General features: G+C 36.2%; 1 protein-coding gene across 1 annotated transcript in view; it reads left to right on the forward strand.

The window, feature by feature from the left end:
• Nucleotides 1-1,975: 1,975 nt before the first annotated feature.
• The window catches only part of SPAG17 (sperm associated antigen 17), a 246,270-nt gene continuing 220,651 nt past the window's right edge, over nucleotides 1,976-27,594 (forward strand). Inside the window, exon 1 of the mRNA XM_017524168.2 lies at nucleotides 1,976-2,183. Within this exon, the coding sequence (XP_017379657.1) occupies nucleotides 2,091-2,183 (93 nt within the window). The 5' untranslated portion in view covers nucleotides 1,976-2,090. The remainder of the gene's footprint in view (nucleotides 2,184-27,594) is intronic.

Raw genomic sequence — 27,594 nt, forward strand, 5'->3', positions numbered from 1 at the left:
CAACTTTATATTCCAGCCATAATACAAAGAAAATTTTCATATTACAAATGCTAAGAAAATTTTAGTGAAAAACAAAATTTTGGAGAAAATACTGTGAAAATTAATCAATAGCAGCCTAGGTGTTGCTATGGAGACTCTCAAGAAAATCCTTTTTTGGCAGATCTCTCTGGCCTAACCATGCATCAGTTATTTTATTCTCATGACAAGAGAGGGCTTCCAGATGTAAATTATCCAGCCCTATGGCTAGGCTGCCATAGGATCTGTCTATTCCCTCCCAAGAAGATGAACTGTACTTATTCTAAGAAATAAAAACTTGTATTTTTCAGAAAAGTTTCTATGAAAGACTCTTTCTAGAAATTGTTTTACTTTAACATAATGGTCCTTTGGTAGCCACCAGGAATTGCTTCCAGGGCCCCTCACATTCCCCAATAGAAAAATGTCTGATATTCAAGTCCCTTAATAAAGTGGTCTAGTATTTGCATATAACCTATGCACAGTCTCTCCTATACTTTAAATCCTATCTAGATTACTTATAATATCTAATATTATGTAAATGTTGTAAAATAGTTGTTACGCTGTATTTTTCTTTATTTGTATATTTCTTTATTAATGTCTTGATATTTTGGATCCAAAGTTGGTTGAATCCAGGAATGAAGAACTGTGACAATGGGAGGGCTGACTGTATCTGTATTAAAGAATTAGAGTGTAAAGAGAAACTTTCTTTCATGGTCTAAATTATGAACAAAACTTGAAATCATCATTAAAAGTGCCCCCTAAATGAAAAAGGATGCCAGTGGCTGGATATCACTATTCCCCTTCCCTCAATTTATTCCTCAAAACAATTAAAAGCGTCAGCAATGAAAAGGTTTAGAATATTCCCCTATGGAAGGTCACCCATTCATCACGTTGTGCCCAGTGAAATTAAGCTTCTGGCTTGCATCACCTCACTCATCCGGGCCAATGAGATAGCTGAAGCATCTCACCTCTAGGCAAAATGCAGAGACTTAAGGGCTAGTTAAGCCCTGGATCAGTGCTGCATTTTATATGACTAAGGAGACAGCAAGACACTTTTGATTGTGCTCTGCCACTGGGTGTCCTCAAATTTGCCTCACTGTAATAAAAAACAAAAGTAAATCTAGCTCCAGAAGAGGGTATCCCTCATTTTGGCAGGCCTAAAACAGTAGTAGACAACAGTGTAGAAATGATCCACACTACATCTGTGACTCAGATTATCCTGGGATCTAATCCTGGCACCATCAATCAAACACTGTGGGAACTGGGATAAGGTGGTTGTGAGAATTAAATGAAATAATCTTGTATAGCATACAACCACTGCTCAAGAAAAAATCGCTTTTATTACTGTCATTATTTTGGGAAATTTGTCCAACCAGGATATTTTAGATATTGATGTGTCCAGGGTGGGAAAAAGGGGGGAAAAAGAAATAGTCTACTTACCAATCAATAAAAGGCAGTTTAAAGGAACTGGAGCCCTTTGGGCAGAGAAGTACATGAATCCCATGTACAATTAAATAAGGAGTCACTTGGAAGGGTGATTGGATTTGTTTACTAAGGCCCCGCCGCTGAACTAAGACCAGGGCAGAGTGTCCAGGTCAAGGAGAGACAAATTTGGCTTCACAGAGGAAGCACTTGGGGCAGATTAGAGCGGTTGGGAAAACCAGCATGGGTGCCTCCTGAAGGGGTCACTGTTCCAATCTAGGTCACTCAGGATCGGAAGAAACTTGGGTGGAGGAGTCCTGGATGGGATTCCAGACATTTAGAGTTTCTAGACAACGCCTCGGACCGTAGAAGAACGTAGCCCGACCGCCGAGGCCAGCCTCGTCCTGCCCTCCACCGCCTGCGCAGCTCTCCTGCTGAGAAGTCCTCAACTCCGACCCGGGAACTGGGAACCCCGCCCCTACGCGCCGCGCGCCCGGAAACTCCGTTGCTATGGAGACGGAAGCGGTTGACCCCTGGAGCGGAGCGACGTCGTTCAGGGACGGGGCGTGGCTTCGGTTACTGTGGTAGCAGGGACGCTCAGGCAGGGCCGGAGCCCAGGTTAGACGCCAATCAATGTTCCTCCCGTCCTTTGCATGGCACCCAAGAAAGAGAAACCGGGCGGGACTGTGAACACCACCAGTTCTAAGATATGGGAACCCTCGCTCGTAGCTGCACAGTTCAATCAGGTGAGCCTTGAGCCCTTGAAGCCGTCTCTGCCCCCGGAAATGCCAGAGGCCCTGCCACACCCTCCTAGGCGAGGCCTTCAGCCGTGCCCTCTCATCAGTATCTCTGGGGCCTGAAGGTTCCGGGACCCAGGGTCCCAGGGACAGGGAGTGCTTGATAAATGAGCAGAACTTAAGGGAAGAAGAAAGGGAATACGCAGCAGGTGAGTCAGTGTGGTTTCAAAGGCTGGTGAGAGCTGCGTGGTGGGGAACAGAGGAGGTGTCGCTCTGACACCCCCAGACCCTTTTCAGTGAAGTCGTCCAGATGGCACTCCACAATTGTACTGGAGTTTTTTTTTTTTTATGGACTTTTCGTTTCCTCCTGACATCTTTTAAAGGATGAGAGTCTTATCAAATCATCTGTGGCCTAGCCTGTAATAGGGCTTTAATAAATGCTGACTGAAAACAGACACGGAGTGCCTAGAATTACACTGTATTTAGTATAAGGGAGCTTTGTATAGATAGGAAAAGATGATTTTTTAATGTAATGCCCTGATCCCACTCTATTAAAGCTTTGACATATTTTGAAGGTGTGGGAGATCAGAGCAATGAGGGGTTGGCAGCCAACTTACCCACAGGATGCCACAAAGGCACCAGGCAATCTACAACCCACCTGCCACAGGACTTCAAAGTGCATGAAATCCCAGAACTCACTGGCTCCCCACTCACCTTCAGTGAATGAGGAGCCCTATAGCTCTCGTCCCTGCGGCTGGAAATCCCCTTCTACATGAAGGTGTTTCTAAGTCCAAGTTAGCATTGGGAAGAGAAAGGTTGTTTCTGGAAATTCCAGCCCATCATTGTGAACGACTTCAATAAGTGGGGGTAAGGTATTTTTTTCATTTTATATGTGTCTATATGGTGCACTAGAGAGTTAGTACTTAAAGGGAAAATGGATCTAAAGTCTTGTGTTGCCCTCATGAGAAATTTTTACCTATTTGTCTTTATTTTCCACTATGATTGATTTTTCCTATTAACAGCAATTCTGTTTGATAAGGAAATTAGTCCTGATGAAGAATTTCATGAAAGTAGTTATGATACTCCTGGTGCTGATGTGATGTCATGGAATTTTGGGTCCTTTCTATAACTTTAGTAATGCCGGATGTCAACTCAGTAATCCCCAGTTACTTTCTCAAATTCTCAAAGATGTTTTTCAAAGCACTTTGTAAAAGCACCCTCTCTTTTGCTTTTATAAGTCAGCGCTAGCCAAAATAATTTTTTCTCCATTTTTTTGAGATTGTATAGGCCAAGTTTGGTCTTGGAGTGAACGTTTCTGCTTGAATTATAAACTGCTGAACAACGGGGTTTGATGGAGGTGCTGACACTGCATTAGCTTTAGTGTTGCAAATATGAAGCTATAATTTTCCTAGTTGAATGGAAAACCTAAAGGCACTATTTGTCCTTATGGCTTGAAAACCTGAAATAATATTCAGCTTTCTTGATCCTACTCAAACAATATAACTTCAATAAATCTTATGTATTAATAGAAAGAATTTGAACTCAAAGTAATATGTAATTTTAACTATAAAGAGTGAACTCTATTTTCTTCAGTTTGTTGGAACACATGTTTTTTTATTGCAGGAAAAAGACAACTACCCTCCACCTCCTCTCACATTTTTCTCTGCTTGATTTCATATCTGATCCAAAAGGATAATTTCCACATTAACCCAGCAGTTCAATGCCCAGAGGCATGCCCTAACCACCAATGCAACAGACTCTGAATTTAGGTTGCAGATGACTGTGGATGTGTGAATCTTGAGCACACATAGTGTATTCTACTGTTTTAGTATCCAGAGAGTTTCTTTCCCTATACTTGTTATTCATGTCGAAGTATGTGTGGTTGAGTGTGTGTGCTAGTGTATGTGTTGTATTATGTGTGTGTGTTGGGGGTGGGGGAGGAGGAGAGAATTCCTCCAGTTTTCCATAAACAAGTTTTTAGAATTAAGTTATTGGAGAATCCAAATCAGTAGTATTTTCGAATTCATGTTCATGTTGGGTAGGCTTTAAAGAGAGTAAACAAGTTCACAATCTGGTTTTGTTGAATTTACCTTGTATCACTGTCTCAGATTATCCTTTCAGGCTGGAATAATTGTCAGTTTTTTCATATATTTTAGTTGGTTTTAAATATAAAATGAAAGCAAATAATACAAAGCATTCTATCACTAAGCACCAAATGATTAAATAGAGACTAGAGGTTAGGAAGATAAATGTGGGCTGGGATCGTCAGGAAATGCTTTGTAAAATATTTGCCTTCACCTGGGCCCTAAACAGTGGGTGGAATTTGAACAGGTAGAATGAAGGAGCATGATTATTTTAAGTAAGGAGACTAATATGTGCACTAAGTAAATCTGACACATTTAGATTGGGAGAAAAATGTAGGTTAGACCACTTCTGGGCATACATTACTCCTAAATTAATTCCGTCAAACAAATGGTCATTTACTCTCTTTACTATACCAAAATATTTAACCTATTGATATAGAAGAAATATCACACCTCAAATTATATAAAAAGAAAATATTTAGGTACATTGGCAATAAGATCCTTTTGTGTTAGTATGTATGTGACATAGACATTATATTTATGATCTCTAGCAGCATTAGAAAGTCAAAGATATGCGTTGGTATCATAGAAGTTAAAATCTTTCCATGCAATGGTCAAGGCAGGCTCTATTGCCCACAGTGAGAGGAAGAGGTGTGAAACTTAGCCCTCAGTACTAATTAAGTGATATTAATTACCCATCCTTCCCTCTCCTCAGCCCCAGAAAGCTGCCATTGTACTTTCTGTCTCTCTGAATTTGACTGCTTTAGGTACTTCATGTAAGTGGAATCATACAGTATTTGTCTTTTTGTGACTCTTAGTTTACTTAATGTCCTCAAGGTTCATTCATACTGTAGCATGTATCAGAATTTATTTCCTCTTTACATTTTATTTATTCATTCATTCATTGATGGGCACTTGGGTTGCTTTCACCTCTTGAATATTGTGAGGACTGCTGCTGTTAACGTGGGTGTTAACATGGGTGTACAAAAATTTGTTGGAGTCCCTGCTTTAAAAACATTTGGGTATGTATACAGAACTAGAATTACTGGATCATATGGCAATTTTGTATATTTAATTTTGTTTTGAGATAGGGCCTATGTGGCCCAGCCTGGTCTCAAACTCCTGGACTCAAGCAATCTTCCCACCTCAGCCTCTCAAAGTGCTGGGATTATAGGAGTAAGCCACTGTGCCCAGATTTCATTCTTTGAGGAACTACCATATCATTTTGCACAGTGGCTATATCATTTTACATTCCCACCGACAATGTACAAGGATTTCAATTTCACCACATCTTTGCCAACACTTTTTACTTTTTGTTGTTGTTTTATTTTTATTTTTTGGTGAGATTTGTTTGTGTTTGTTTATTGGTTTTGTTTTTGATTTTTTAATAATAGCCATCCTAACAGATATGAGGTGATATCTCATTGTGGTTTAGATTTTCATTTCTTTAATGATAAGTGATGATGAGCATCTTTATTCTTTGTCTCTTATAACAGCTTTTGATTTAGAGTCTTTTTTGTGTTGTAGTTGCTTAACCTAGCCTGCTCTCTTTTAGTTACCATTAATATTTGCATGGAATACCTTTGTCCCTTTACTTTCAACCCATGCATATCCTTATATCTAAAGTGAATCTCTGCCAACAGGATATACTTTAATTCTGAGGTTTTTTTTTTGTTGTTTTTTAATCCATTCTGCCAGTCTCTGTTTTGTTGTTGTAGAGTTAATACATTTACATTTAAAGTAATTACTAGTATGAAAAGACTTACTTTTGCCACTTTATTATTTGTTTTCTATATGTCTTACAGATTTGTTGTGTCCTTTGTTCCCTCCATTAGTGTCTTTATTTAGTTGAGTTTTTTTAGTGACATGTTTAGAATACCTTCTCATTTTCTTCTGTGTATATTCTGTAGATATTTTCTTTGTGGTTACCATGTAATATCATAAAGTTATAATAATCCGTCTTAAATTGATACCAACTTAATATCAATTTCTTATGTAAATTCACTTTACAGCCTCACCTCCTGCATAACTTACGTTATGGTGTCACAAATTACATCTTTATGTACTCATTAGCATAGATTTATAATTATTTTTACCCATTTTTCTTTAAATCCTGTAGAAAATAAAAAGTGGATTTACAAATCAAAATGATAATAATACTTTTTAAAATAAATTTGTTCATGCATTTTTTTTAACTAAAGAACTTTATATTTTCATATGGCTTACAGTTACTATCTAGCATCCTTCATTTCAGCTTGAAGGACCCCGTTTAACATTTTTTTATCCATTTTATTTTTTATTCATATGTAATAGAGGTACACATTTTAGAGGCACATGTGATAATTTAATACAATCATGTAGTTTGAAAAGATCAAATGACTATAACTAGGATATTCATCGTTTTGAATATTTGTCTTTTCTTTATACTAGAAACACTCAAGTTATTCTCTTCTAGCTTTTTTGAAATATATGATAGATTATTGTAAATTATAGTCACCCTTCTGATCTATTAAACACTAGGCTTATTTATTCTATCAAACTGTATACTTGTACCCATTAAGCAAACTCTCTTTATGCCCCTTCCTTGCTAGTTTTCCCAGCTTCTGTTAACTTTCATTCTACTCTCTATCTTCATGAGCTCTACTTTTATATTTCCCACATAAGAGTGAGAACATATGGTATTCATCTTTCCCTTATTACACTTAACATAATGAACTCTAGTTCCATCCTTGTTGCTATGAAGGACAGGATTTCATGTTGTATGGCTAAATAGTATTATATTGTGTATATGTATTACATATACAGTTTTCTTTATTGATTCATCTGTTGATGGGCACTTAGATTGATTCCATACTTTGGCTATTGTGAATACTGCTGCAGTAAACATGGAAGTGCAAATCTCTATTCAATACATTGATATCCTTTCTTTTGGCTATATATCAAATAGTGGAACTGCTGGATTATATGGTAGTTCTATCATTAGCTTTTTGAGAAATCTCCATATAGTTTTCTATAGTGTCTGTTCTAATTTACATTCTCATCCACAGTATACAAAAGTTCCCCTTTCTCCGTATCCCTGCCAACACTCGTTATTCCGTGTCTTTTTGACAAAAGCGATTTTAACTGAGGTGGCCTGATATCTCATTGTGGTTTTGACTGGCATTTATCTGATGATTAGTGATGTTGAGCATCTTTTTATATAACTTTTGGTAATTAGTACATTTTTAAAGAAATGTCTGTTTGAATCCTTTGCCTATTTTTAAGTCAGATTTTTTTTTCCTATTTAGTTGTTTGAGCCCCTTAAATATCTGGTTATTAATTTTTTGTCAGATGAAGAATTTGCAAATATTTTATCCTACTCCTTAGTTGTCTTTTCACTTTGCTGATTGTTTTCTTTGCTGTGCAGAGCTTTATAGCTTGATATGATCCCACTTCTCTATTTTTGCTTTGGTTACGTATGCTTTTGTGTTCTTACACAAAAAATATTTGCCTAGACCAATGTCCTCAAGCATTTCTCCAATGTTTTCCTTTAATAATATCATAATTTCAGGTATTAGATTTAAGTCTGCAATCCATTTTGATTTGATTTTTGTATATGGAGAGAGATAGGGGTCCAGTTTCCTTCTTCTGCATATGGCTGTCCCAGCATTTATTTCACATTTAGTGAAGAGACTGTCTTTTTCTATTGTATATTCTTGGCACTTTTGTTGAAAATGAGTTTGATATATGGCTAAGTTTTTGTATTTTAGTAGAGACTACATGCTGATTTGTTTACTGTATTTTGAAATCAGATAGTTTGATGCCTCTAGCTTTGTTCTTTTTGCTTAAGAATTTTTTGATTCTCCTGGGTCTTGTGTGGTTCCATATAAATTTTAGGATTCTTTTTTCTATTTTTGTGAAGAATTTCATTAGTATTTTACTAGGGATTGCATAACTGTAAATTCTTTTGTATAGCATGGACATTTTACAAAATTAATTATTTCAGTTCAAGGACGTGGGATATCTTTTCTTTTTGGTGTGCATCCTTTTCAATCTTTTACATCAGTCTTTCTAGTTTTATTTGTATAGATCTTTCTTTTCTTTGATAAAATCGATTCCTAGTATTTTATTCCTAGATATTTACTGCAAATGGGTTTGCTTTATTGATTTTTTTTTTCAGATTGTATGCCGATGGTCAATATAAGTGCTACTGATTTTTGTATGTTATTTTGTATCCTGCAACTTTACTTATCAGTTCTAACAGGTTTTTTGGTGGAATCTTTAGATTTTTCTAAGTATGAAATCATGCCTGTAAACAATGAAAATTTGACTCATTTCTTTTCAATTTGGATGTCCTTCATCTCTATTTCTTGCCTAATTGTTCTGTCCAAGATTTCCAGCATTATGTTAAATAAAAGTGGTAAAATTCAGCATCCTTGTTGTCCTATTCCAGATCTTAGAGGAAAGGCTTTCCATTTCTTCCTAGTCAATATGATTTTAGCTGAGTGTTGGCCTTTATCATTTGAGGTATGTTTTTTCTATACGCAGTTTTTAGGGTTTTAATCCTAAATGGATATTAAATTATATCAAATGCTTTTTCATCATCTATTGAAATGATCATGTGTGTTTTATTCTTGGTTCTATTCATACAATATGTCACATTTCTTGATTTGCTTATGTTAAGCCATCCTTACATTCCTGACATTCTTTTAAATTTGATGGGAAAATTTTTTNGGCAATAAAAACACGGCGTCCACTCACCCTCTGCGCTTTCACTGGGAGCTGCAATCCTGAGCTGTTCCTAAACGGCCATCTTGGATCCACAATCATAAATATTTTTAAAAGAAAATCGGGAAAATTTTTTATTACAGCTTCAATCTCATTATTCATTTTTGGTTTGCTAAAATTATCTATTTATTCATGGTTCAATCTTAGTAGGTTGTATATGTTAGGAATTTGTCCATTTCTGCTGGGTTTTCCAATTTTTGTTTTTCAGTTCTTTGTAATAGTCTCTCATGATTCTTTGCATTTCTATGGCCTTAGTTTTTGTATCTCCTGTTTTGTTTCCAGGCCTATTTACCTGGGACTTCTCTCTTTTTTTCCTAAAGGTTTGACAATTTGTTTATCTTTTCAAAAAAAAAAAAAAAACAACTTGTTTTATTCCATTGATCTCTATTTTTTTAGCCTCAGTTTCATTTATTCTCCCTCTGATCTTTATTATTTTCCTTCCACTAATTTGATGTTTGGTTCGTTCTTGCTTTTCTAGTTCTTTGAGGTGCCTGACTGATATGTTTTGGCTTTGGGTCCTTAACCAAATCTCACCTTGAATTGTAATCCCCATAATCCCCATGTGTCAAGGGAGAGACCAAATGGAGATAATTGAATCATGGGGGTGGTTTTCCCCATGCTGTTCTTGTGATAGTGAGGGGATCTCATGAGATCTTATGGTTTTATAAAAGGCTGTTTCCCTGTACTAGCTCATATGCTTTCCCACCTGCTGCCTTGTAAAACATGCCTTTGCTTTTCCTTCAACTTTTGCCATGATTATAAGTTTCCTGAGACCTTCCCAGCAATGCAGAATTGTGAATCCATTAAACTTCTTTTCTTTACAAATTATCCATTCTTATTTCTTCATAGCAATATGAGAACTGACTAATACAATGATTAAATTGTTTTATTTGAAGTCTTTCTAGTTTATGGATACAAGTGTATTTCAGTAAAGTTTCCTCTTAATTTTGCTTTTGCTGTAGCCCATAGATTTTAGTATGTTGTTTTTCTATTTTCATTTGTTTCAAGAAATTTTTTAATGTTCTTAATTTTTTCATTAACCAATTTAACATTCAGAAGCAAGTTGTTTAATTTCCATGTGTTTGTGTGGTTTTTGAGGTTTCTCTTGTTATTGATTTCTAGTTTTATTTCTTTGTGGTAAGTAAAGATTCTTGATATAATTTCTACTCTTTTTAATTTGTTGAAACTTGTTTTGTGGCGTAAGATATGATCTATAATAGAAAGTGTTCTGTGTGCTGCTGAAAAGAATGTATATTCTGCACTATTTGATTGAAATGCTGTGTAAATATCAGGTAGGCCTATTTGATATAGTGTGTATTTTAACTCCAGTATTTTTTGGTGATTTTTTGTCTGGATTATTTGTCCATTACTGACAGTGGGTCCTCTACTATCATTTTATTACAATCTATCTCTCCCTTTACATCTATTAATGATACTTTATATACTTTGGAGTTCTGATGTTGGATGCATGGATATTTATAACTGCGATACCCTCTTGCTGTATTGAAATGTTTATCATTATATAGTGACCTCCTTTGTCTCTTTTTACAGTTATGATTTGTAGTTTATTTTACCTTATATAAGTATGGCTATTCTTGTTCTTTTTTTGGTTTCAGGTTGCATGAAATACTTCTTCACTTTCAGAGTATGCATGTCTTTATAGGTGAAGTGGATTTCTTGTAGGCAGCATAGAGTTGGGTTTTTTTTCTTTATCCATTCAGCCATTCTATGCCTTTTAATCAGAGATTCGAGTCAATTTTCAGTCAATGTTGTTAAACATTTACTGTTGCCATTTGTTGCTGTGTCCTTGTATCATAATTCCTCTTCCTTTCTTCCTTTCTGTCTTCCTTTGTGATTAAGTGATTTTTCTCTGGTAGTATGTTTTAATTTTTTGCTTTTTACTTTTATGAATATATTATAGGTTTTTGCATTGTGGCTACCATGAGGCTTACAAATTATTTTAAAGAGATGACTACTTAGCTTAGAAAAGTATAGAAACAAACAATTAAAAAAACCTTCACACTTTAATTCACCCCCTCCATTTTGACTTTATGTTATCTCAATTTGCATATTTTTAATATTGCCTATCTCTTAACAGGTTGCTATAGTTATTATTTTTTTAATAGATTTGTCTTTTGGGCTTCATACTAGAATTATTACTTGATTACTAACCACAATTACAACATTAGAGTATCCTGGGTTTGTTTGTGTACTTAATTTTGCTAGTGGGTTTTGTACCTTCAAATATTTTCTTTTTGCACATTAGTGTTTGTTCTTTCACATTAAAGAACTCCCTTTAGCTTTTAAGATGGGTCTGGTGATGGTGCATTCTCTTAGCTTTTGTTTTTGTGGGAAAGACTTTATTTCTACTTTGTATTTGAAGTGTAGCTTTGCTGGATAAAATATTCTTTGATGGCAATTTTTTTTTTTCTTTCCATACTTTGAAAATGTCACCCAAACACCTCATGGCCTATATGGTTTCCACTGAGAAGTTTGTTATCAGATGAATTAGAACTCTTATATGTTATTTGGGTTTTTTTTTTGGTCTTGCTGCTTTTAGGATCCTCTCTTTGTCCTTGACCTTTGAGGGTTTGATTATTCTATGCCTTTGGGTAGTCTTATTTGTGTTGCCTAATGTAATGAACTCCCTTAGATTTTGGCTTTCTGAGAATGTCTTCATTTCTCCATTTTTGAAGGACAATTTTGCTGAATGTAGACCTCTTAAATCTTTTTCTTTCAGTACTTTTAGTATATCATCCCAGTGCTTTCTGGCCTGCAAGATTTCTCCTGAGAAATTTGCTGATAATCTTATTGAGAATCCCTCATACATAATGAGTCACTTTTCCCTTGCATTCAAAATTCTGTCTTTGGCTTTTGATAGTTTGATTATGTGTCTCAATATGTGTCTCTTTGGGTTTATCATACATGGAGTTTGTTGAGCTCCTTGGATTTTTATATTCATGTCATTCTTCAAATTAGAAATGCTTTTAACCATTACCAATTCAAATAATCTCTCTACCTCTTTCACTGTCTCTTATCTTTCTGAGATTTCCATATGCCTCTACTGGTCTGCCTGGTGGTATCCCTTAAGTCCCTTATACTCGATATACTTTTCTTCATACTTTTTTCTTTTTGCTTATCAGACTCTATAATTTCAAATGGCCTGTCTTCAAGTTCACTGATAATTTCCTCTGTCTCATCAAGTCTTCTGCTGAATCCCTCTAGTGAAATTTCTAGTTTAGTTATTGTATTTTTCAGCTCCTGAATTTCTGGTTGGTTCTTTTCAATAATTTCTTTTTGTTGATATTCTCATTTTCTTCATATGTCCGTTTCTGGTTCCCTTTAATTGCATTTTCCTTTAGCTGTTTGAATATATCTAAAAAAGGTTTGATTTTTTTTTAAATTTTGCCTTGTAAGTCCAATGCATGTATTTCTTCAAAGACAGTTTCTAAAGATTTATTTTGTTGCTTTCAATGGGACCATGTTTTCCTAGTCGTCTGTATGCCTTGTTGAAAATTGGGCATTTGAAAAAGCAGCCACTTCCAGGTTTTGGGCCTTAGCAACAGCCAAGGATAAAGGCTTAAAATCTTCCCAGGTCTTTTCTGGGCATGCAGGCATTCTTCCTGGCCCTTCGTGTGTGCTTGTTTTTTTATTTTTATTTTTATTTATATGGTCTTGCTCTATTGCCCAGGCTGGAGTGTAATTGTACAGTCTTAGCTCGCTGCAGCCCTGACCTCCCAGGCTGAAGCAATATTCCCAAGTCAGCCTCCTGAGTAGCTGGGACCACAGGCATATGCCACCACATCCAGCTAATTTTCGTATTTTTTTGTAGAGATGGGTTTTCTTTTAATTAAAAAAATTCTCCCATCTATGACTGCTTTTAAATATGTCTTAATTTCCCAGAGTCTCACAGCAGTTTCCTCTCAGGGCCTTAAATGTCTTGTTGTGGGCCTCTGCTTATTATCTTTTCCCCAGGCATCCATGAGTCTGCCATTGCCCTGAAGCTTCCATATACCAAAAATCCTGCCACTGGCCACAGCTTCTGCCAGCCCGAGATCCTAACTGTCTTGCTGTTCTGTCTGAGCTCTGAGTCAGACCAGATATAAAACAGTCCCTTGGCCTGCCCACCAAAAGCTTAGAATGTTGCAAATAAGATTTACTCTATTCCTTTGGCTCACAGGAGGGAATCAGGAATTGGGCTGCTTTCTCCCAACCATAACACAACCATACCACCTCAGGGAGGACTCATTTTTGACTGATTTCATAATTCTTATACTGCTATGATAGTCTCTAGTGTTTTTGTTTTTGTTTTTTAATGGTGGGCAAAGAGGGACTGGAGCTTTCTAGTCTGTTATCTTGCTGATGTCTAAGATATGTTTTAATAAATTCTGATTTATTTTTCATTTCTTCGAAGACTATCATATGGGAGGTGAGGCTGGGAAGAGAGATGAGTAAAAGCTTTGTTGACAGCAATTTGTAAAAAATTTCCAGCCTTGTTTAAATAGCATAGCCATTCCCTCTAGGAGCTTCTGGATTACACAAAGCCTATCTCAGAATAATGCACGTGGTCAGAGATGGCTGAGCTATATATTTCAATTAGAATTCTGTATTATGGTCAGAATTTCCATACCAACACAAGAAAAAAATCACACAATGTTATTAATGTTAAATGAAGCATGGTATCAGTAAAGAGAATATCCATAAGGCCAGACATAATTTTTTTTCATTAAAATATTATGGACTTTTTGTCCCCAAATGTGTTCTTATTCAGAATATCAGGGTTGCCTGGAAGTTTGCCTAAGTTCTTTAGACATCTCACAGGTAGAGTTTGGATTGGAGTTTTGTCACTTTTAATGATTAAATACTTTTATATTTGGTTATCTGAAGGTGGTATTCCTTTTTATTTCTTCCCAACATTTAAAGTCACATTATTACATGTAGCAAAAAGGCATCTATACTTGTGTGAGACCAACTATTGGCATGAGAGTTATTCCATTCCCTGACTGTGACTCACCACAGGAAACATTAAATGCACAGAAAAAAGTTTATGGCAACCCACACACCTCTTAACCCAGTCAGATCTACTACTCCAGTATTAATTGATTTCATTCTGCAGTGATGATTTCAGGATCTTAATACTCAAGGGACTGAACATTCCTATTATTTGCCTAATTTTTTTCAAGAGTTTATGATAAAACTTTCAATTCATCTTTAGTATAAATATCTACATATTTTAAAATATTTGCAAACATCTCCTATAATATATTGAGGTCCTAATTGAGGCTGCTAGGTCTTCCTTCCTATTTCTATATTTTCCTTCTCAATATAGGGTTGCCTTTTTTCAAATACGAGGTAATATTTGCATAATAATTACTTTTACAGGCTGAAAAACACAAAGTTATTCTATACATTATTGTGCTGTCCTTTACAATATTTATTCAGAGGTGGAGACTCCTAGGTATCTAGGCTGATCTTCTCCTTTTACAAAACTGACAATTTAGGAGTTTCAAGATCTTGTCCAAAAACATGTAGTAATTTGTCACATCAGGAACCATATCTTATATTTTCTCACTACTCCATTCTTCCTCCATAACAGTAAGTTGTGACAATCATAGCATTTTACGTGGACCTTGCAATTCATAACAAAATGTTATATATTTAGTCTCTTATCTCTACAGCAGTGCCATGAGGTAGATATTAATAGAGTAGAAGTTATTTAAGAAATGTCTATTGAAAATTATTTGATTAGTACTTAAACTCGATATTAAAGTGTCACTTAAGACCAATGAATGTGAAAAGAGTACTTATTTTACCTGAAACATCAGACTTCATCCTTAATTAATCTTTTATCCTCTGACTTTCACATTTAGAGGACAGAAAGATCATAGCATTTTCTTTTTTGTATTCAACTCTTAGGCTTCTTACTGAGAGCATCTAAATAGAACCAACAGAAATATTTGAGTTTATAATTCCATACTCTATTGTGAGACACATACATTCTTCATTAGGAAAAAGGTATTTTTCTAGCTCCAAAAAAGTACAGAAAATGGCCCCTTCTGATGCCTGGAAGCATGCCACATTTCCTGGGTGTGCCAGCCATCTCATCAAAGTCTCAGATCACCTCCTCATTTCAACTTTCCCATTTCTGTCCATGGCCCTATAGTTCTTACAGTCACTAAAGCTCATCTACAATCCACTGGTCTTGTTCTTTCCCCGTATTCTGCCTCTAAGTCTTCTTGATTTTTCCTGTAGCAGCTCACTTCTATCTCTTTCTCTTCATTTTCATGCCTTCATTATAGCCTAGGCTCACTCACATCTTTTGATCCCTAGATTTTTAAAAGAGCCCTTTGCTTACTACTCATCATGGAATTACCTATTTCTGTTTGTCAAACTATCTTTCCTAAACACTGCACACACCATGTTAATTCCCAGTTTAAAAATTGCAAGTGACCATCTATAATCACTTTGAACAGCGTCTAATTAGCCAGCCTTCCTCACCCCTTTCTAGTCTGGCTCCAGACGAAAGCCACAGGATACTTCACAGAATAACCAAATTGAGTTGTTACAGGCAAGATAGTTACCTCACTGCTGTATAGACACACAAAGGAGGCAGTGAGCTGCTGGAGAAAGCTCCACTTTGGGTAACACAAACATTGTGATTGTTAGCCGTGTAACAGGTGATCTTAAACAGCTTTCTTATCCACTCTGAGGTTTATTCATTCTCCTTTTGTCAGATAGAGACAATAATAGCCACCTCAAAGACTTGCTGTGAATATTAAATGATGTTTATTTTATTTCATAAATATTTCCATAACACATGGCATCTAATACACCTTCAATAAATGAGTTTTCTCCCTCTCCTCTGCTCTCTCACTCAGTCTCCTTGCTTGACATGAACTTCTACCTTTGCACTCCTTGCCCATCCATCCAATCTTTGAGGCTCTCATAAAGCATGTCTTGCAGCAAACTTCCCTAGAAACCCTAAGCCACTGTTATTCTTCCTTCACCTTGGTTCTAGGATCTCTCTTATAACTTAATACTTAGTTATAGAACATCTTGAAGTTTTGCTTTGTATTTCATGTTATATGGAACACAAGTGTTAATAGAACATGAGCTGCTAAAAATCACATCTTACCTTCCTTATAGGTACCCCAAAATAATTAGCATGGGTTTAGGCATGTGGTGTACACCCAAACTCTATACTGAATTAATTTACCCATTTAACTTTGAAATATGAAGAAATGTATGTTATGGGAACCAGGACAATTAGTAGAATTAGGAGATGTTTTACAGAAAACATTTGTATTAAAAAGGCATGATAGCAGATATATAGGATGATTGTGATTGTGTCCTGAGAAGAACTATGCAATGACCAATTTCGCTCTTCAGAGATATTTCATCTGCCAGCCAGTAGGCATTCAAGTTAAAGTTCTTTAGAACATTTAGCTTACAGCCTGTCCTTCTCCTTTTTATACTTCTAATTGAGGAATCACATTTTAATTTTTAATTTTCTCCTATTATTAAACATGGCTTAGTGTCAATAGCTAAGTTGTGCTTAACTTGAAAAATAGTAATAGAAGTTCCTAGAGTTTTGAACAAAGCTTCTAATTCTTATAAAGGGTTGGAAAGTGGATATGAGTTCAAAATAGATATTGTTGAAATATTAATATCCCAAAACTCTTAAATAAGCAAAGTTATAAAACATATAAATGCTAGGATGATAATAAACTGAATCTAAGTAGGTTTTGGGAAGGAAGAGTTCAGTTGAAGTGCATGAAACCCTTATAAATGTAGTTTATCAAAAAGGAAAATGCATTTTATTCGACAGAACCCTTGAGCAATTTTTGAGAGGCAGCAAAGGGTTTTTCAACTTTTTGATCTTAAACAGCAAGCTATTTCTTATGTTAATGTGTATTTAAGACTTACTGGAAATACTCATAATATGAGCTGAAGACTGACGTCTGGCAGCAAGCAGATTTCTGAAATTGGGTTGGTTTTTATTACTATATTTTCTGAAATATGCTTTCATTGATATTTACAAAACAAATTGCCAGTTCACACAAAGGTTGTTTTAATAAAAGCCAATGAAAACAGCTGAGTTGCTAGGAAGAATGTTGAGAGGGAAATGGACTTTTCATAACCTCACATTATAATTTCTCTTTTTGGACAAAACTGTATTATTTGAATGACTCTGGAACTGAAGGGAATTAGTATGTCAAAATATCCACCTAGATGTTATATGTGATCATTTTTTTTGCAAGTGAAAAATATTAAATATAAGTAAAATATAAGTGTTGCCAATATGAGTTTGGCAACATCCTAGGAAAGTGTTGGTTAAGACACGGCGACTGTTTGAGCTCTAGCCATGGAAACCGTCAGTGGCTCCCAGTCCCACAGGATAAAATCCAAGGTGTTCTACTCAGCTTTCACTGCCCTGCCTAATGCGGCCTTTCTCTGCCTATCTGTATGTATCTTCCTCTACTCCAGTCAAATGGTCCCCAATCCCATGCTGCTATATCCAAGCAGTTTCTGGCCCTGAAGATTTCCCTGCCTCCATCTCACTCTTGCTCATTAAAATCCTCCCCTATATCTCTGAGAAAAAAACTCAGGTCACACCATTATGACCCTCACCGATATCCCTCCTTTCACTAAACTACTTCAGCGATTATTACCTTTGTTGTCTATTTTGCATTGTTCATCAATTTAAGTGTCATCTACTGTGTTTATATTCTCTTACAGAATATATGTTCCAGCCCTGCTAATCCCTGGAACATAGCAAAGGTTTAGAAATTTGAATTCCCTCCTTCCTGGCTATAGCACCTGATAGTGATAAGCACATAGTGATCTTTAAAAAAATATCTACTTGATTAAATTTACTGATTATTTGTTACTGTCTTAGCCTTATGGCCTATTTCCTTTTTTGAGCTCCCGAATGAGTCACAACTCATTGGTCGTGGTAACTTAAATTGGATATCTCCAAATCTTAGTTAGTGGTCATACCTGTCTTACAGATATTGAAAACATTGCTGAAAAGAATTAAAGGCATCTAGATCATAGTATCTCAGATCCAAACTCCAACTTTTCCTTTCAAGGCTATTCTTTGCAAAGTTGTCACCTTCTCATTGAAAGATGTTACCATTCACCCAGACAGACACTGGGGCCCAAATCTTGCATTCATTCTTTTTTCTCCTTTTCTGTACCCATAATCAGCTCCTCAATTCATCAATATATGCGCATTCTTGCATTGCTATAAAGAAATGCCAGAGACTGGACAATTTATAAAGAAAAGAAGTTTAATTGGCTCACAGTTGTGCAGGCTGTACAGGTACCACAGCAGCTTCTGCTTCTGGGGAGGCCTCAGGAAGCTTCCAGTCACAACAGAAGGCAAAGGAGGAGCAGGTGTCATACATTGCAGGAGCAGGGGCAAGAGAATGAGGAGAGAGATGCCACATCACTCACTTTTAAATGACCAGATGTTACAAGAATTCACTCACTATTGTCAGGGCAGTACCCAGAGGATGGTACTAAACCATTCACGAAAAGTCCACCTCCAATGATCTAGTCACACTGGAGATTACAACTGAGCATGAGATTTGGGTGGGGACTTGGAACCAAGCCATATTAATCCGTAAATCCTGTTGGCTCTGCCTTTGAAATGTATCTAAAATCTCTACTCCTATATCTAAAATCTATACCAGTTAATCATCATCCTCAAATTATTATTTCTGATGTTTAGTTTTACATTTAATTATAATACAATTCAATTTTTTGCGTGAATAGTTTTAAATACATAGTATATAAGTTTAAAATTAAATATATTAAATAAATACATTAAATAAGTGTATTAAAACCCATAGTAAAAAGACTTCAAAATTTGGTTATTTTTCTTAATTTTTCTTTAAGTAACATGAATAGGTAAAGATTCTAAATTTTCAGGAGATTCAAAGAAAAAAATCAGTCACGACTGGAGGCATGTTCTGATACTATACAAAAATCATTATAACGTAAGTAAACAATTTATATTTCTAAAATGAAAAACAACTTGAGTCAACTTAAAAAACTGATTATTATTGCTGATATAAATGTTGGATGGAAATGAAGTTAAAAGTTTATGTTGGTAAAAGCTGAACAGCAAAGCACTTTTAAAAAAAATCAGAGTATTTGTTAAAGCTCATATTTCTTATATATATATATGTATATATATATTTTATTGCACTTTAGGTTCTGGGGTACATGTAAAGAACATGCAGGATTGTTGCATAGGTACATACATGGCAATATGGTTTGCTGCCTCCATCCCCATCACCTATATTATCATATTATATACATGATATAATTATTATATTATCATATTATCCCTTCCCAACTCCCTACCTCCTGCAGTCCCTCCCCTAGTCCCCTCCAACAGACCTCAGTATGTGATGCTCCCTTCCCTGTGCCCATGTGTTGTCATTATTCAAGACCCGCCTATGAGTGAGAACATGTGATGTTTGATTTTCTGTACTTGTGTCAGTTTGCTGAGAATGATGGTTTCCAGGTTCATCCATGTCCCTACAAAGGACACGAACTCATCGTTTTTACGGCTGCATAGTATCCCGTGGTGTATATGTGCCACATTTTCCCTGTCCAGTCTGTCATCAATGGGCATTTGGGTGGTTCCAGGTCTTTGCTACTGTAAACAGTGCCACAGTGAACATACGTTTACATGTGTCTTTATAATAGAATGATTTATAATCCTTTGGATATATACCCAGTAATGGGATTGCTGGGTCAAATGGAATTTCTATTTTTAGGTCCTTGAGGAATTGCTAACTGTCTTCCACAATGGTTGATCTAATTTACACTCCCACCACAGTGTAAAAGTGTTCCTATTTCTCCACATCCTCTCCAGCATCTGTTGTCTCCAGATTTTTTAATAATCACTATTCTAACTCACATGAGATGATATCTCAATGTGGTTTTGATTTGCATTTTTCTAATGAACAGTGCTGATGGCATTTTTTCATATGTTTGTTGGCCACATATGTGTCTTCTTTTGAAAAGTGTCGGTTCATATCCATTGCCCACTTCTGAATGGGTTTTTTTTTTTCTTGTATATCTGTTTTAGTTATTTGTAGATTCTGTGTCTTCACTCTTTGTCAGATGGGTAGATTGCAAAAATGTTTTCCCATTCTGTTGGTTGCCAGTTCACTCTAATTATTGTTTCTTTTGCTGTTCAGAAGCTCTGGAGTTTAATTAGGTCCCATTTGTTTATTTTGGCTTTTGTTGCCAGTGCTTTTGGTGTTTTAGTCATGAAGTCCTTGCCTATGCCTATGTCCTGAATGGTTTTTCCCAGGTTTTCTTCTAGGGTTTTTATGGTGTTAGGTCTTATGTTTAAGTCTTTAATCCATCTGGAGTTAATTTTAGTGTAAGGTGTCAGGAAGGGGTCCCGTTTCTCCTTTCTGCACATGGCTAACCAGTTTTCCCAACACCATTTATTAAACAGGGAATCCTTTCCCCATCGCTTGTTCTTGTCAGGTGTGTCAAAGATCAGATGGTTGTAGATGTGTGGTGTGGCCTCCACAGCCTCTGTTCTGTTCCATTGTTCTATATCTTTGTTTTGGTACCAGTACCATGGTGTTTTGATTACTGTAACCTTGTAGTATAGTTTGAAGTCAGGTAGCATGATGCCTCCAGCTTTGTTCTTTTTGCTTAGAATTGACTTGGCTATGCGGGCTCTCTTTTGGTTCCATATGAAGTTTAAGGTGGATTTTTCCAGTTCTGTGAAGAAGGTCATAGGTAGCTTTATGGGGATAGCATTTAATTTATAAATTACTTTGGGCAGTATGGCCATTTTCACAATATTGGTTCTTCCTAACCATGAGCATGGAATATTTTTCCATCTGTTTGTGTCCTCTCTTATCTCCTTGAGCAGTGATTTGTAGTTCTCCTTGAAGAGGTCCTTTGCATTCTTTGTTAGTTGTATTCCTAGGTATTTTATTCTCTTTGTAGCATTTGTGAATGGCAGTTCATTCTTCATTTGGCTCTCTTTAAGTCTGTAATTGATGTATAGGAATGCTTGCGATTTCTGCACATTGATTTTGTATCCTGAGACTTTGCTGAAGCTGCTTATCAGTTTTTGGAGATTTGGGGCTGAGATGTTGGGATCTTCTAAATATACAATTATGTCATTTGCAAATAGAGACAATTTGACCTCCTCCTTTCCTAATTGAATACATTTTCTTTCTTTTTCTTGCCTGATTGCTCTGGCTAGAACATCCAGTATTATATTGAATAGGAGTGGTGCGAGAGGGCATCCTTGTCTACTGCCAGATTTCAAAGGGAATGCTTCCAGTTTTTGCCCATTCAGTATGATATTGGCTGTGGGTTTGTCGTAAATAGCTTTTATTATTTTGAGATACGGTCCATCGATATTTAGTTTATTGAGAGTTTTTAGCATAAAGCACTGTTGAATATTGTTGAAGGCCTTCTCTGCATCTATTGAGATAATCATGTGGTTTTTGTCTTTGATTCTGTTTATGTGGTGAATTACATTTATAGACTTGCGTATATTGAACCAGCCTTGCATCCCCAGGATGAAGCCTGCTTACTTGATCGTGATGGATAAGCTTTTTGATGTGCTGTTGCAATCGGTTTGCCAGTATTTTATTGAAGAATTTTGCATCTGTATTCATCGTGGATATTGGCCTGAAGTTTTCTTTTCTTGTTGAGTCTCTGCCGGTTTTGGTATCAGGATGATGTTGGTCTCATAAAATGATTTGGGAAGGATTCCCTCTTTTTGTATTGTTTGGAATAGTTTCAGAAGGAATGGTACCAGCTCCTCTTTTTATGTCTGGTAGAATTCGCTCATGTTTCTAATAAAGAAATTTTGCAATCATTAATGATAGAAAACTTAAATAACATCATAAATCAGCTTTATGCATTAAAGTATTTGAAATAAAAAATTGTTATCAAACTATATCAATAAACTAATTAAAAGACATTTTTGAACATATCATCAGAACTTTTAACATAATGAATTATGTAGTTAAACATAGTGAGTATTGTAAGACATGAAATACTTAGTTGAGCCTCAAAAAGTGTTATCTATACAGATATACCATTTCAATGTAGATTTATGGTCCTAACTTTGTCAAAGCATTTGTCTATGAAATGAGAACACAAACCTTTTGGAAAATATATAAATTGATATAGTGAAATTTTAATCACTATTAATAAAGGTTTGAATATTTGATGTAAAAGTTTTTAACTTTTACACAGAATATTTTATATATTAAAAATATATAAATAACATATTAAAATATATATAAATCAATGCAGTGAAATTTTAATCACTATTAATAAAGCTTTAAATATTTTATGTAAAAGTTTTTCACATGCAAAACAGTTAATACTTAGCATGCAAAATTTTATGATGCTGAAGATGGTGAAAGATTTTTATTGATCTGGTGAGGCTAGACAGAATAGCACCTGCAATAGCTCAAACAATATCATTGATTACCAAGAAAAATGGCTTCAATGGTAAGTGTTTACAATAAAAATTATTCCAAGGTGGTGACATGCAAAAGGTGTGGAGTTTTAGCCTGCAATTTTAGAAAAAAAAAATCGACAAAATGACAAGAAAATAAATCTCCCAGCACTGAACCCTGTACTTTTAAGTTTCACTGTTTAATTTATTTTATATCTTGTATAAAAACAGTTATATAAGATCCATCTATGGATGATTTTCAGGGATCCCCACTATTCACATTTCTCTGTCCAGAAAAGTGCCCAATTAACCTTACATTTGTCTTTAAGCCAGTTTTCTAGCCATGACAAAACATTTCCTATACTTCCATGGTAACTCAATATTTTTCTTATAGAAACTTGTGAAATGCTTTCTAAATGTTTGGGTAAATTCTGTTTCCTGGCTTTCCTTTGTCCTCACCCTTCACCATCATTATTTTTTGTGTTGTTCTTAGTGTTTTTTTCTGTTAAATATAATTGTAATGTGCAGTTTTGGGTGGCACAGACACTATATCAGTTTCTCAAGCAGCATATATTGAGTAGAAATAGCAAGGAAACCTCCAAAATTATATGAACACCAATGAAAAAGCATGTGATCCTAAAAATGTATACGACTTCATGTATGTATATATATTTGAGTTTTCATTAAACTACTTTAAGGTTAGGAATATTAAGTTCGACCACCTCTGCCTTCACATCAAATAGGATGCTGAGAAAAAAGAAAGATTTTTTAAAAATTTACACTTGTTACTATAACTGTAAAGTCAAAGTACCCTCAAAAAAGCCTACTGTTTAACTTGCCATGCATATTCTATGAATTTGGCACCAGCCTAAGAAAATGTGTGAAAAATAGTTTATTACAGCCATATTTCAGCTCTTGATGAAGCGGTGTCATTGTCTGGGGTAAATACCCAAGGTTTGTTGCCTTATGCCAAGGAAATCAAGGACACAGACACATGCGGAGTAAGGTTAAAAGTAGAGGTTCAATCGGCAAAAGAAAGAAAGGGGAACAGCTTTCTCTCCTGCAAGAGAGAAGGGCCCCGGAGTGGGACTTCTGGCCCCCTTGGACCAGAAGTTTCAGCATCACTTGGGAACTTGTAAGAGATCAAAATCCTTAGGTCCCACAAATTTACCGAATCAGACACCCCAGAAGGACCCTGATGATGTATGCTTTAACAACTGCAAAGCGGATCCACACTAGCATTCAAGACGTTCTCTAAGGCCACGATCACAGTGCAAGTACTGCATTGCTTATGTAATACAGACAATGAGTTTTAATAGGCAATCGGAGGACTGTTGAGCTGAGATACTTAGGGAAATAGTCACAGGTGAGGCAGGAATTTCACCTGGAAGGACATTCTGAATAAAAGGACCAGGTTAAGCAAGGCAGAGGGCTGAGAGGAAAATACACGACATGTTTGAGATGCCAGTTAACCACTAACAATAGTGTGCTTTGCACACACAATCATAGTTATTCCTCAAAACAACCAAAAAAATAGTATTCCCACATATATGATGAAATTCAGTCTCAAGAATTTGCACAGAGCAATTTGCCTGAGAGCTGTTAAGAGTTTAGAAAAGTGATGAAGATAAGGTGTTGGAAATATGTTAGGATGAGAATGTAAAGGGCTTTGAATTCCAGGCTTCAGAGTTTGGGCTCTATATGAAGGAAGACACAGAATAATAAAATTTATGTCTTAGAAGAATTAATAGTTTGGAGATGAGAGTAGCTGGAAGCTTAACAGAATCTCTAGATGGTATTGTTAATAGCCCGGATTCAAAGTAGTTATTGGTAGAACTAGGAGAATAGTGAGGAGAATAAAAAAGAAGAGAGAGATTCAAAAAACTCTGGGAAGAAGGCAACTGTGATTGCATATTTGAGAGAAGAATGGAAGAGATTTTAAGTTATGATGACTGGGAGAAATGGCCAACTTCAGACTGACGAATTTAGTAAAATGAACTTAGTTTTTGTTTGTTTGTTTTTTGAGACAGAATTGTGCTTTTGTCACCCAGCTAAAGTACAATGGCGCTATCTCGGCTCACTATAACCTCAGCCTCCTGTGTTCAAGTGATTCTCCTGCCTCAGGCTCTTGAGTAGCAGGGAGTATAGGTGCCCACCACCATGCCTGGCTAACTTTTGTATTTTTAGTAAAGACAGGGTTTCACCATGTTGGCCAGGCTGGTCTTGAGCTGCTGACCTCAGGTGATAAACCCACCTTGGCCTCCCAAAGTATTGGGATTACAGGCATGAGCCACCATGCCTGTCCAAACTTAATTTTTAGAGTTTGTGATAGGGAGTTTTTTTGCTTGATTGTTTTGTTATGTTGTTACGGTATGGAGAGATGTGAGGAGCTCAGTTTTAGACATACTGACTCTGAGATTATGGCAGAACGTTAAAGTAGAGATGTTCATCAGGAAGTCAGAAATATGGACTATATAGCTCATAATGCAAGGTTGGAGACGTAGACTGGGGAATTGTCAGAACAGAGGCAATAGCATGGGATAGTTAAAATATCCATGGGTAGTGTGTGCCAAGAGAACAGAATTCTGTGGGATACCTAAAAGGTTTTTGTTTATGGGACAGAAGAAGAGAAAGAACCTGATGGTCAGAGAAGGAACAGCCAAAGGAGTAAGGGCAGAATGAGAACAGGGTGGTGTCATGAAAGTCAAATCAGAGAGAAGGTCACAAAATCACAATTCAAGTCTCCCACCTACAAACACCTTGGGAGAATAGGCAAGGCAACCATATCTGGTAATGAGGGCATCGTCAGTGGTTTTCCAGAATGCAGTTTCAATAGGGTGTATGGTAGCGGTGCTGGTGGAGAGGGAAGAGGTGGAAGAGGGACTGTGGGAATTAAGGACACTGTGGCCTTTCAGAATGTGGGCGCTTTAGGTGTAGGTCAGTTTTGGGGGGAGTTTGACTGTGAAGTGTAAAGATCATAAGGGAAAATGGTTAGTGGGGAGGCTGGGGTTAGGTGAAGATGGCTGTGTATGTGTGAAGTAGGATAGAGGGGAAAGAGGAGCACACTGAAAACAGTGAGGGAGAGATGGGAAAATCGAAGCAACACAGTTAGAGAAGAGGTCATTTGCTCTAGTAAAATGAAGACGGAATCAGAATGTTTTCCTCTGTGCAAGAAAAAGGAGTAAGTTCTTGGGGCCAGTGAAGGATGTTTTAAGATGAAAAATGTAAAAATGATAGAAAACATTGACAAGAAAAGCTTTCTCTTCTCAGGCAGTGGGAATGAGGTCACCCTGTAGATAGACAGTGGACAAGCAAGCATGGACAAAAAATTCATCCCACTAATTCTTCAAGTGACCTCTGCCCATGAGGCTTTTCCTAAGACACAGGGAGAGATGGGTTCTAGGATAATGCATATCACCTTGTATTATAAGTGTTTCTGTATCTGTCTCCTCTACTAAACTGTTGGTCTTTTGAGAGCAGACAGTTTTTTTCAGTAATTTTTTAAATGCAGAAAAGCACCAAAAGATAATGTGACAAGCACATTTGTACCCTGACAAAAAATTATTTTGTTTTTTTAAGTAAACACTGTAAAAAGTCAGAGAACACAAGTCCTCACCCCCATTCTATGTCCCATTTCTTTCTCTTTCTCCTCAGAAGCAAACACTAATATGAATGGAATACATATCCTCTTAGCCTATCTACATTCATGAATAACATATAGTATTGTTTACTATATGATTTCACTAATAGTTAATATTTACTATTTGGATACTTATGTTGCATGTGCTGTCCTAGAAATAAAGGATGCAAACATAAATAAGGCAAGAGCAATGAAAAGAAATGAACTAAATCTGTATATCTCAACGTGGATAGACCTCAAAACATAATGTTAAAGAGAAAAAAATGAATTGCAGAATTGGTTAATACAATATGAAACAATTTGGGCTCCATATTATTCAACTTTGCCTCCTTCATTTCTAGGGCAGCCCGTGCAATGTAGGTACCCATGTAGTAAATAGTAATTATTAGTAAAGACATTTGGGTGAATAACATGATAATAGAAATGGGCACTGTATACAGTGCTTTGTAGCTATGAAATACTCTTATATGTAATCTCTTTTTACTTTTTTTGTGTATTTCTCTCCCCAGGCTGGTGCTGTTTAAAGGGCAGTGATTATGCCTTATGCGTATTCCCAATGCCATGCCCATTTCAATTTTTGTAACTCCTCAGTAAATGTTAGCTGAATGAATGAATAACTTTTCTTCTCTAAGTATTATTATTTTTGCTAAGGTCCAGGTTGTAAGTTCTTAAATGTTTTTCCAAGACCATGTGGTTGGAATCAGGACTAACAATCATGTTTTCTGATACTAAATCCAGTGCTCCTTTTTATTACACCATTGAAAGAGCTATTGTGAGGACTCTATTAGGGAATCAATAGGAGAGGAATAATTATAATGAATTACTGCCCTAACGTATCCAATAAATAGACTCCGTGTACCTGTGTAATTGGAGAAAATTAAGAACCATAACCAGATCTAGGGCTTAAAATTTATTCTAATCATTGACTGGGGACACTTTGTCACATGGTCCTTAAAGGGGGTTTATATTATGAAGGAGATATGTGAGTTATGGGGGTGTGTAGGATTATACAAGTGAGGGAATTAGTGGGAAGCAGTTTCACTCAAGTAGAACTGCTCTTACTAAGGTCACTGGTGGCCGTCTAATTGCCTTTGACTACATGGACCATCCCTCCCCTGGCTTCAATGACACCTTCCTTCCCAGCTCTCCTCTACCTGTCTTTTTGGTTTGCCTCCTAAGAAACCCTTCCCTGAAAAAAAATGATAGTTGCATGGAACTCTAAAGAAAGTTACACGCATCCTTGGAAGAAAGATCTCAGGAACTACGTCAGACACCTCCACTCTTCACATTTTTATCTGCCCTTCCACTAGGATTGATTGATCTTGATTAATACTTTTACCCTCCACTTGTCTGTTGGGGTCTTACCTCAGTTTCCTTACTCTGAGATAGGTCTCCACTGCCTTTTACTTTCCTAGCACGATTGCTGTGTCCTGAGGACCTGGAGAAGTCAGGATCACTGCA

The sequence above is a fragment of the Cebus imitator genome, unplaced genomic scaffold (genome assembly GCF_001604975.1).
Source record: "Cebus imitator isolate Cc_AM_T3 unplaced genomic scaffold, Cebus_imitator-1.0 Scaffold32, whole genome shotgun sequence".
Taxonomy (NCBI): domain Eukaryota; kingdom Metazoa; phylum Chordata; class Mammalia; order Primates; family Cebidae; genus Cebus; species Cebus imitator.